General features: G+C 41.8%; 1 protein-coding gene across 2 annotated transcripts in view; it reads right to left on the bottom strand.

Moving 5' to 3' along the window:
* Window positions 1–12,452, bottom strand: part of MSH5 (mutS homolog 5) — a 113,229-nt gene that overhangs the window by 38,088 nt on the left and 62,689 nt on the right. For both annotated transcript variants that reach the window (XM_089652504.1, XM_089652503.1), the window contains exons 14-16: window positions 10,791–10,900; window positions 2,395–2,475; window positions 1,111–1,198 (exon numbers count right to left, since the gene is read on the bottom strand). In XM_089652504.1, coding sequence (XP_089508630.1) covers window positions 1,111–1,198; window positions 2,395–2,475; window positions 10,791–10,900 — 279 coding nt within the window. The remainder of the gene's footprint in view (window positions 1–1,110; window positions 1,199–2,394; window positions 2,476–10,790; window positions 10,901–12,452) is intronic.

Raw genomic sequence — 12,452 nt, 5'->3', positions numbered from 1 at the left:
AAAGCTTCTAACAAAGAATTGTTTAGAGCAGAGGATGTCCTCCAATATCCACCTGTCAGCATCCTGAAGACTCTCAGCCATTCTAAACCCACTGGCACTAGTCTTGAGCCCACAGAGGTATGAGAGAGAGTTCTAGGACCAGGAAGCAGGGCAGCCATTACACAACCAAATACTGCAGCAGCAAGTAGATGTGATTGGGTGGCAGTGCAGCTGCCCAGGTAACTTCTACATATCAATATAACTGATACCCTGCATAATTAAAAGAATACAAACCAGATTATCCAAATTTATCTACAAACTTTCCTATTCCCTTCTAGATCATTTCCCAACATTGATTTATTTCCACTCTGTTCCTTTGACGAGAAATGTCTTTTATTGGTTCCTGTGACATCATCTCTAAAATCTTACAGAGGCAGCTGTTGGTTTCTAATGATGTAGGCAAGTCCCCAGAACTACATCTTTTGAGAGTCTTTTCCCTTCCTGCATTGTGTGGGCAGGTTAGAAGGCAAAGCAGTAGCACTATTCTGCTGGAAAACAAATGCATGCGATGGGAATGAGAGGGGGGTGGGAGAAAAAAGTTCTGTATTCCAGTAGGCAAGGCAGACAAGCTGGTTGGGATTTCAATGCAGAAATGCTTGTGATGACAAGTTTTTGTTTTCGTAAAATAGGTTTTACATTCCCATAGACTTGTATGGACAAGCCTATGGAGTGCAAAACCCACTTGAATGAACCTGACAATGAATTTTAAATGATTTCAAAAGTGTCTCAAACTGATGCCATTGACAAAAGTCCCAAGCCCGCGTTGATACAGACTCTTAGGCACTGTGTTATAAGCCCAAACAAAAAGCTAGGAGCACACTGGTTTCCTAGTAGATCAAAAAGTATCATTCTGCAACGTTTTTAAACAGCTAAAATATAGGAAATGTGCATATAGGGCAGCTGTACTGAATGTTTTTTTTTTTATTTTGCCCAGATATACAGTACACTTTAATCAACATCGTTTTCAATCATTGCATATTATATGTTATGAAAGAAAATGCAGCTTTAAAATGTTTCTTTCATTAGACATTGTAAGCACAGGCCTACATAAATTAATGTTTTCAGTCTCACCTCTGATCTCGAAGTGGAGGTCTCCAAGCACTGCATCCAGCTCTTTGGTCCGTGCACTTCTGTAGTGGAGTCGATCTTCTGCTAGAAACTGTTGAGAAAAAGATTATATTTAGGGGTGCCATGCTGTGTGTCCTAAGCTGTGTTGTGTCGTATGCCCCATGATGTGCCATGCTGTGCTGTGTGCCCCATAATGTACCATGTTGTGCTGTGTGCCCCATGATGTGCCTTACTCCCATGTAATGTGCCCTACCCTCATGTAATATGCCCTGCCCTCACATAGTGTGCTCTGCTCCACCATACTGTGCCCTGCCTTCCAGTAATGTGCAAAGCATACAAGTGTACACTCCACTCAGTGACCATGCAGGGTCTCACATATCTCAGAGATAGAAAATGTTAGTATGGGACATTAAAGAAGTATACATGTAACAGGGTTACACACTCCAGTTTAAAAATTGGATTGTAAATGTAAACAACAATAAACAGATCTTAATCTCCCAGATATGGAGGGTCAAAGTAGGAGGGTTAGATACCCATTTGCCCCAATGTTTATCAAACATTTTTGTTTTTTATGCAATTCAAAAAAGGAGTCTACATAAAAGGGAGAGAGTCATTAATAAGCTTTAGCCACTAAGATACAATAGGTAAAACCAACCTTTTCCAAGACAGTAAGATTACCTTTTTAGCGTAGAAGTACAAAATACAGGAAAGGTAATTTTTAATAACATTCAATTACAATATGAATTGTGTATCAATTTTATATGCTATATTATTTTTTTATTTGCTACTTTGTTTCCACAAAAGTGAAGTTACCCTTTAAACTTTCATCTATTTAAAAACATGTTTAAAGTATAGCTTGTGATATTATATGTCCAATAGAACTATTGTATTTCCTCATATGTAAGCTTTTATTATGTGTCCTGCTTATCCTCTTATTGCATAGTAAACACATAGACATGGTCAGTCTGGTTTGAAAGAAAAAAAAAGGTCTCAAATGCTTGGTAACAAGAGGTCATGTGCTTCCTTAGTCTCAGAAGTCAGGAGCAACACCTTTTTTAAATTCATGACAATAGGTACTTGTTTATTCAGAATAATAACTTGACTTTTTGAGGGATATACGTCTAAAAAAAGATTCCAGAATAAACTTATACATTGTGACACAGAAGCAGCTGAGTCTAAGTTAGAAAACAGTGTGCACCAACATGTGGTATAATGGGGTTACTGTAGTCTATTTACAGTATGCATATTGTGATTGGCAAATGAGCTAGAAGATAGTACATTTCTTACCACAAATTCCAAACCTTCAATCTCAAAGTCAGTTTTGTCCTTCATGAAAGCTAGACGTTCAATTGACAAAAGGAAACCAATCTAGAGGGGATTATAAATCATTTTACAGAAAGGAGAACAATTCAACAAATACAAGTGATCTTATACCTTACAGATATACAGTAAGTGAAACCTACACTTCACAGCTTAGTGTGCCTTAAAGCTGAAAGGTGTAGAATGCCTTACAGTGCTTTGCATGCAGTAACACAAATACTTGACAGAGTCTTTCTGAACAAGAATGTATCTATTACAATTATGCAGAGCCATAAGAAAACAAAGATCTATCCACCAAACGAACATTTTGGTTCATATTCTCTGACCTTCTATTAATGTTAAAGCAAAACTTTAGGACATACTCCCTTCTTAGTGCAGTAACAGTTCTCTGAACTGAAACAAATGTACCTCTGGTGACTTTCTTCTCTGATCTGGCCTCTTTAAGTAGTTGCACCGGTTGCAGAAATGTTCTGTTGCTAAACCCTCACACTGACTACATCAGTCAATTCTAGATGCAGTGAAGAAGGTGTGTTATATATTGGTTATCCTGCTAATGATCGATGACACTGTTGTTCTTATCACCCCAAACAATGACTATATAACTGATGGCATGTTTTTAAGAGTTCTTATATCTAGTATTGTTGCTGTTCAAACCTAAAAGAACAGGATACATTATTTCAATACTTTTACTGACCCAAAATAAACTGAAAACAGTATGTGCAAGTATGATAATTGGCCGAGGTAAGTTTCCCCATTTCTTGGGTGTGCCACACAACTCACAGAATTAATCAACACTATACAGACAATTCTCAATCATTTCTATTACCATTGAGCATTTTTATAGCGTTTCTATTTTTTAACCACAAGCCTACAGGGAACTTATACCCCCTTCCTGCCCAGGCCAATTTCCAGCTTTCAGCACTGTCACACTTTGAATGACAATTGCGCGGTCCTGCAACACTGTACCCATATGAAAATTTTTATCGTTTTTTTGAGACAAATAGAACTTTATTTTGATGGTATTTAATCACCTCTGGGTTTTTTATTTTTTCTTAAACAAACCAAAAACCACTGAAAATTTTGAAAAAAAAATAATTTTTTTTTCATAGTTTGTTAATTGTGTGATTTTTCTCCTTCACTGATGTGCGCTAATGAGGCTGCAGTGATGGGCACTGATAGGCTGCACTGATGGACACTGATAGGTGGCACTGATGAGGTGGCACTGATGGGCATTGACAGGCATCACTGATGGGCACTGAAAGGCAGCACTCATCTATGGCACTGATAGGTGTCACTGACTGGAACTGATAGGCGGCACTGACTGGCACTGTTAGGTGGCACTGACTGGCACTCATAAGCGGCATTGATGCGCACTGATAGGTGGCACTGACTGGCACTGATAGGTGGCACTGATTGGCAGCACTGATTGGCATTGATAGGTGGCACTGACTGGCACTGATGAGTGACACTGAAAGGCAGCTCAGATGGGCACTGATATGTGGCATTGATTTGCACTGGTAGGCACTGATATGTGGCATTGATGTGGCACTGATGAGCACTGAGAGCTGGCACTGATGGACACTGACAGGTGGCACTGCTGGGGCTACACTGATCATCAGGGCACACTGATCATCAGTGCTCTGATGATCTGTGTAGATGTCCCCCCTCGGAATGCTGATTACCGGCTCTCCTCTCCTCTCAAGCTGTCAGCGTGACAGCTAGTGAGGAGAGAAATGCCGATAACCGGCATTTCCCTGTTTACATGTGATCAGCTGTGATTGGACAAAGCTGATCACATGACCGAGCCGACATCTTCGGCTCTTTCTGTGGATCGGTGATCCGCTGTGTCCGAGGGACACAGCGCACTGCCGATCACTGCGCTGCACGCTCCCTGAGCCGCGCATGCGCGGTGAGAATGGGAGGACATCGTATGACGTCCTCCCAGAATGAGAGAACCACCTTGTGCCCGTCAATGGACTATATGGCAGGCGGAAGGTGGTTAAGATACGCTGTGGTTTATTTACTAAAGCTGGACAGTGCAAAACAGGCTCACTTCTGCATAGACACCAATCATCTTCTAACCTCAGCTTGTTCAATTAAGCTTTGGCAATAAAACCTGGAAGCTGATTGGATTCTATGCAGAAGTGAGCCTGATTTTGCACTCTCCATATTTAATAAATAAACCCCACTGTGACCAGCCTAAGCAACTTGCAGGTAAAAGCACAGACAAAGCAAATATTTGAAATTCTCATTTTCACTGTTTTTCCTTTCTATGAACATTTTTTTAATTGATTTGCAATGTGCCTCTAAACCTCTTAGGGAATTGACAATCCAGAAATTGTCAATTCCCTGTCACCCTAGCACTTCTCTCTCCCTCCTTGCACATCATAGCCCACTTCTCTTCTGGAATTGTCTAGTTACTGTCTGAGCTGGCACAGCTCCTTTGCCCCTCCCCTCATGTCCCTACATAATCTTTTATGTACAGTTGTGTCCAAAATTATTCAACCCCCACTGAAATTGAGTGTTTTGGCCAGTTTGACATTGCTTTTGATCATTCAGTCATCTTGCTTACATTTACATTAAAGAGGCACTTGTAGGTCAGACAAATATAACATAACAGTTATAATGAAATAACCACAAATGTCTTTTCTGTGCTCACAGCATTATCAGTTTTATTCAACCCCCAAGTGACATTCAATCTTAGTACTTAGTACAGCATCCTTTTACAGTTATAACAGCTTTTAAACGTGAAGCATAGCTTGACACAAGTGTCTTGCAGCGATCTACGGGTATCTTCGCCCATTCTTCATGGGCAAAGGCCTCCAGTTCAGTCACATTCTTAGGCTTGCGCACTGCAACTGCTTTCTTTAAGTCCCACCAGAGGTTCTCAATCGGATTTAAGTCTGGTGACTGCGATGGCCACTCCAAAATGTTCCAGCCTTTCCTCTGCAACCATGCTCTAGTGGACTTGGAGGTATGCTTGGGATCATTGTCCTGTTGAAAGGTCCAACGTCTCCCAAGCCTCAGGTGTGTGACGGACTGCATCACGTTTCCATCCAATATCTCCTGGTACTGAAGAGAATTCATGGTACCTTGCACACGCTGAAGCTTCCCTGTACCTGCAGAAGCAAAACAGCCCCAAAGCATGATTGACCCTCCACCATGCTTCACAGTAGGCAAGGTGTTCTTTTCATCATAGGCCTTGTTCTTCCTCCTCCAAACATAGCGTTGATCCATGGGCCCAAACAGTTCTAATTTTGTTTCATCAGTCCACAGAACACTATCCCACAACTTTTGTGGTTTGTCCACATGGCTTTTGGCATACTGCAGTCGACTCTTCTTATTCTTTGGAGACAGCAAGGGGGTACGCCTGGGAGTTCTGGCACGGAGGCCTTCATTACGCAGTGTGCGTCTTATTGTCTGGGCTGAAACTTCTGTACCCACATCTGACAAATCTTTTCTCAGTTCCTCAGCAGTCACACGGGGACTTCTCTCCACTCTACGCTTCAGGTAGCGCACAGCAGTCGAAGTCAGCATCTTCTTTCTGCCACGACCAGGTAGCGTTTCAACAGTGCCCTTTGCCTTGAATTTGCGAATGATGCTTCCTAAGGTGTCTCTTGGTATGTTTAACATCTTTGCAATCTTCTTATAGCCATTGCCCTTCCTGTGAAGAGAAATCACCTCTTCTCTTGTCTTCCTGGACCATTCTCTTGCCTTCACCATGTTTGTAACCACACCAGTAAATGTCTAGAAGGAGCTGAGTATCACAGTCATTTTAAAGCTGCCTAATTGGTGCTTATTATGCTTGATTGCTGCTCGGTGACATCCACAGGTGTTTTCAATACCTGATGGAAAGCACCTGTATGAACCTCTGTTCTTCAGAGTGGTAGTCTTTAAGGGGTTGAATAATTGTGGCAATGAAGAAACCACATAAGAACCATTTACTACTGTATTACATAAACAATTGATGTCATTTTAGTTGCATTTGGGTAGTTACAACGTCCTTGTAGGATTTGATTCTGAATACAATTCCAAATGTACACTATAGTCCCTAAACCCCTTTACAGCATTGGGGGTTGAATAATTTTGGACACAACTGTAATTGCCAGCTGAGGCAGTCATTGAAGACTAATCTTGAATGACAGTTCTGAGTCTGCAGTAGGGTTGCCACATTGTCCCTTTAAAGTCGAACACATATTAATTAAACAGGTTCTGTGGCTGATTAAGGTGGTAATTAAACTCACTTAGTGCCTTATCCGCATTAAATTAGCCTCAGAACCTGTGTAATTAATGTGTTTGGTTTTAAAGGGATGCAGGGCTTCTGACATCACATCCCAAATGCAGCAGTCTGCACACGGGAGACGTTTGTAGGTAAAAAACACACCTAAAATACATTAAATGCAAATATCTTATGGAAAACTTTGTTGAAACGAATGGTCTGGTCACATGGTCTTTTTAAGGCCCTGCTGCATTTTTTGGCCATTTGCATGGTGCAATATACATTCTAACCAGTAGATGTCAGTATATGAATATAAATAGACATTTCTATCATATCCAGCAGTATTGAGTGATTAAACCCTGAGAAAAGTGGATGTGTCATCCATACCAATCCGCTGCCCTTTAAAATCTTTCCTTCAGCAGCAAAACTGGTTGCTTTTGACTATGATTCTGCATTTATTCCCATTTGTATCTGTTTTCTAGCTTTAGCTGGTCAGGCCCATATGTGATGTATTCTGTACAATTTTATATAAAATGTATACAAATGTAAACACTTATATTTATTTTTCTGACCAGTTTCATTTATCAAGGTCATCATACAGCTAGTAGTAAACCATTGAGTACCAGCCTGTAATACCCCCTTCATTACCAGACCATTTTTCAGTGCTGTTATAGTATGACTGAAAATTATGCAACACTGTAAAGAAATGATCTTATAATTTTTATTAGAGATATAGAGTTTCTTTTAGTGGGATTTAAAGTGATTCTAAAGGTCCCAATTAAAATACACAAAAACAAAAAACATATCATACTTACCTGCTGTGTGCATTGAGCAGCCCAAATCCTCCTCTTCTTTGGTCCCCTGTCCACACTCCTGGCACCTCCCTCCTGCTGAGTGCCTCCAGAGAAAGCTACTTGCCCTGGGGGCACTCGCTTCATAAGACAGACAGAGAGAGAGAGAGAGAGACTCAGCCCCGCCCTCCGCTCCCTCCTCACTGGCTGTGATTGACAGCAGCAAGAGTAAATGACTCCTTAAGCCTTTAGAACCACTTTAATAACCATTGCGTTTTTATTTTTTAGAAGGGAAAAAAAAGGTAGAAAATAAATTGTTACTCTTACTTCCTGTTAAAAATGCAAGAGTAGTATGAAAACCCCTCAAACGACTCTTTTTGGAAAGTTGACATCCCAAGGTGCTCTCCATTGTTGCCACAATTTTTTGGAAATGAAGAAACATGCCAGTACTAACAGAGTTAAACATGGAACTTGAGAATGATGCACAAGATACATTAATGTAGAGGTCATACATAAGAAGGAGAAAGTGAAGGGGTTACTGTACTGGTCACATACATTAGCAGGATGGAGATAAAGGGGTTAATGTTCAGATATGAAGTATAATGGAGGTGAAAGGGTTAATTTACTTGGTTGCCTAGAGATAGTATGTGTAGGAGAGGAGGGGAGGCATGAAAGGGTTAATAAAACCTGATACTTGTGTTATTGAAACAGAATCAATGGATCTGCAGCTGCTGATCCATTTATTCTGTCCCTATTAACAATTACACAATCTCTCTCATTTTCCTGATGTAAGGGGAAGGGGAGGGATCAGAACTGTAAAGAGGACCATGCGATAGCTGTGATGACCAATCACAGCAATCACATGGTATCCAGGCCAACAGATCAGCTGGGCACAGTTTCTGTGTACCCAGCTGTCTAAAGACAGCTCAGTAAGTACATTGATAACCAGGCGGAGCAGCTTCCTAAAAGCTATTTATCCAGTTTCATTCATAAACGGCACTGGGTAAATAAAAGGCCGCTGATTAACCGCTAAAAACATACCACGGAAAAAGGGTGGTTGAAGAAGAACTGAAGTCTGCAAGCACTAAAGCAACTAGCCCAGAAAAAACATGCGGAGGTCAAAGGACTAGCCATTAGTATTTCCTGTGATGTCCCTACAGCTGAACTTTCCTGATCTCTGACTTACCCAGGTCTTGTTCTGCTTTGTGCCTCAGTGTTGACTCTGGAGGCATCCATCTTGATAGAAGGCACAACTTTGCTTCCACATATCAGAACTTTCAGCAATGACATCAGTGAGAAGCACAGTAGTAACATCGCCAAATCTGAATCCAAATCTTTTGAAACTAACAGTCAGAGGCAGCAGTACCTTAGATCCTACAGTGCAGATATACAGCTACTGTATAAGGCCTGGCGCGGTGTTTGGGTTTGCTAGAGCAGCCCCAAAAATGTTGCTAGCACTCCTAAAGCACCTACATCTCTGCGAACACTGACAGAGCTTTTTTTTGGCTGGCCACCACTGTAATGTCATCGCCCCCTTGCCAAGCACATTACGTGGCACAAGCTCATGCTGCCCTAATTCCTCTCCCTGCAGTTTCCTGGGCTGTAGTTCCATTAGGATCCACCTCCAGGTATGCACCACCAGTTGGGCACATGGATTCCAAGGATGCAAGAACATGGTAAGTAATCGTGAACAGCTAACCAATGAATGAAAGTAGGTGGGGGTGTTGCACAGGTGACCTGTGACTAGAAGAAGTGGGAAGAGCACAGGTAACCAATGGTTGGAGGGGAGAGAGCAAAGGTGACCAATAGATGGAGGGGGTGACCAGTTGATGGAGTGGGGTGCATAGATGACCAGTGGAGGGTGATCAGAGGTGACCAGTGGATGGAGGGGTGGCAGTGCACAAGTGACCAATGGATGGAGGGAGGGGTGCAGAAGTGACCAGTGCTCAGGAAGCACATGGACCACCAATGTAAAGAGGGCACACTGGCCAACAGTGTTCAGGGGGCACACAGACCACTAGTGTACAGGAGGCACACTGACAACAGTATACAGGGGCACTGACCATTAATATACAGGGGGCACAATGACCACCAATTGTAAGGGAGCACTCTTAGAAAGTAATGTTGCACACAGTCCTGACCCTTACACTCTATAAGCTTCACAGTACTGACCCCTTCAATGTTGAGGGCTAATTATTATGCAGTGCTGAGGATACTTTAACATACAGTGCTGAGGGTTTATTACCATGCTGTAGATGGAGTTAACTATTGTGCCATGCTTGGGATTTCTCATTGTGCTATGATGGGGGTTAATTGTTGTGTCATGCGAAGGGGTTAATTATTGTTCAGTGCTGGGGTTTTATTATTGTTTCATGCTGGTAGTTAATTGTTGTGCTGTTCTGGGGGTTAAATACTGTACTGCTCTGGATGATAATTTTTGTGACATGCTGGGGCTTAATTATTGTACTGTGGGCTAATTATTGTGACATGTCTTGGGGGTATACTTGGGGTTATCATGGTTAGCCCTTGCACTTGCTGGGGGTTATTATCACTGGTCCCAATTGGGCTTGTTTTACTTTCGCCAATCTCTTCAGTGTTTACCAAGGCCCTTTTTTGTCTATATAAAGGAGAAAGGTGGCACACTACAAACCAAAGACTGTGAAGAAACACCCATTTTTTGGTCAGTGTGCAGCAGGCAGCATGATGTAGGTGTTGCACTGGCTTCCCCACTTTTCCACCCAGGACCCTCAATAAAATTATCTGGAGTTTTCCCTTTATGAGGCTGTGTGCACCATCAAATACCAGGAAGTGCTCTGCTATTTTTCAGGAGATATTCTAGAAAAAAGGTACAATTTTCAGTGTACAGCTTAGGCACAATTATCATTTTAAGATGTTCCCTATAATACAGTAAATCTTTTTCAAATTCAGTTCCACTTTATTCACATTAAGCTGTACTTGTTTAGAAATGTTGAAGGTATTTTTGCACTTACCCAAATGGGTTTTCTTAGTTTTAATGTGTTTTCCAAGAATATTTAAAGCACCATGGTGATTGAGTAATGTAAATAAAAGCAGGGTGGTTTTACAAACATTTACACATCTCCTGTAATGTTCTTGGATAATCACCATCTGTCATGACACATTTCATGACCACACAATGATCAGATTAAAGTAAATGAGTTACCTGTATGGCTATAAATCCTGGGGTAAATGAGGAAGCGTCACTTATGTAGATGAGTAGTGAAAAGTCTCATATATTACATACCTAGTCCAGTTAAATGTGACTAACTACTACTAGCTATTTATACAAATTGTCTTTCATAAAAGGCAGTTCTGTGTCCCTGGGTTTCTCTTACCAGGGGGATGTAGATAACACTACATGATGGTATCTTCAGGTCTAAAGTTTCAAGTTCTTTCCGAGCAACATCAGTGAGAAAATCTGACAGTCCTTGGAGGCGGCGTTTCTCTGTCATAATAGGAGATAAAATGAATAGTGAGCTCATCCCATATAAAAGCAACTTTACAATAAAATATAGCAAGAAAATCTAAATATCAATCTACCCAACAAAAATCTACCAAACTAAATATTTTTTATTGGGCTAGTAGGAACTGCAGAGAAAGTATTTACCTACTTCCACATGTCCCTCCCTTGTTATTGCTGACGGAGACATTGCAAATTATGGGTCACCAGTGAGGAATCATGTATCGCCAATTCATCCAGCAAAGGAACAACACATAAGTAGGCAAGCATTTTTTCTGCCTTGTTTACCCCTGAAAATTATCCTGTCACTAACTAGCAACAGGATAGCTACTGTAACATGACCCTAATACTTTGGCCACATTCAGACATCTTCAGTGCGTTGCAGTAAAGCTATAAAAGTGATCGGATGGCTATACAGCCAGCTGGATCACTATTACTTGAAAGCCAGCTGACCAAACGAGCACAAGTTTGAGCTTGTGCTTAAACTTTCACTCTACACATGTCCACAAAGAGCTGAAGTAATTAAACACAGGAACACAAGGAAACTTAGCTAAGTTAAAGCTTAAATACAGCCAAATAAAAACCACAAAAATCAGCACAAGGGACATAACTTACAGCTGGCAGGATATGTGTCAGGAATGGACCTGCCACTGGTGGTGGGACTCACCTGCCTTGTGGGCTGCAGTACCAGTGCTGGCCAGTGGGTGCTCTCAGCAGCCAGAATCTCACTCCTGCAGTCAAGCCATCACCTGAGGCTGATTGCAGGAGGTGTATTTAAGCAGGACCAGGCATGCAATCAGTGCCTTGGTGTATTGTTCCTATGAGCCCCTGTGTCTGAACCTGATCCTGTCGTCTGCCTGCCTTCCTGATCCCTCTGCCTGACTCCTGACATTGATAAAACTCTGGCTGCACCGACCTCAGCTATTCCTGACCACTCTTCTGCCTGCTCCTTTGTACCTTGTCTGCCCGATGGTTCCTCACCCGGCCTGCCTGACCACTCCACCTCACCAGCCCTGACTGCTCTTGTCTGTGTGCTTGTACTTTCAGTTATCAGTTGGAGGTTTGGTTTTGTGTATATTGTGCGTTTATATTTTTGTATAGCCTCTAATAAATTATATTGTTTACACCATACTTGAGCCTGCGTTTCCCTGTGTTAGCCCACACACCTCTGGTCATACCTGGAGCCCTGATATTATGTCCCTTGTACTGATACCCCTTCTATTGGGTGAAATCCTCCATGACCCCCCCACACACACACACAACTGCCATTATCTTCCAGACATGGCAGGGGTAAATAGAAATAAGAGGCTGCCACAGTCTTTCATCAAGAGGGGGTAGACCTATCAATTATCCACTTATCCTCCATTCATAGATCACCCAGGAAGCTTACAGTGGCGGGGGGCATAACACTGAGGCAGTTATTCATAGAGTAAGTAAACATGAAAAAGAGAGGAAGGTGCCTCCATTATTGCTGGCGTTTAAATACACTTTACGGGCTTGTTTACATTACATATGGTGACTATAGATTTTTCACACT

Source organism: Staurois parvus, unplaced genomic scaffold, assembly GCF_062004578.1.
Source record: "Staurois parvus isolate SC_StPar_1 unplaced genomic scaffold, SC_StPar_1.0 ptg000684l, whole genome shotgun sequence".
Lineage (NCBI taxonomy): Eukaryota > Metazoa > Chordata > Amphibia > Anura > Ranidae > Staurois > Staurois parvus.
The sequence above is the reverse complement of the archived record's forward strand: the minus strand, read 5'-3'. Positions and strand labels throughout refer to the sequence as shown.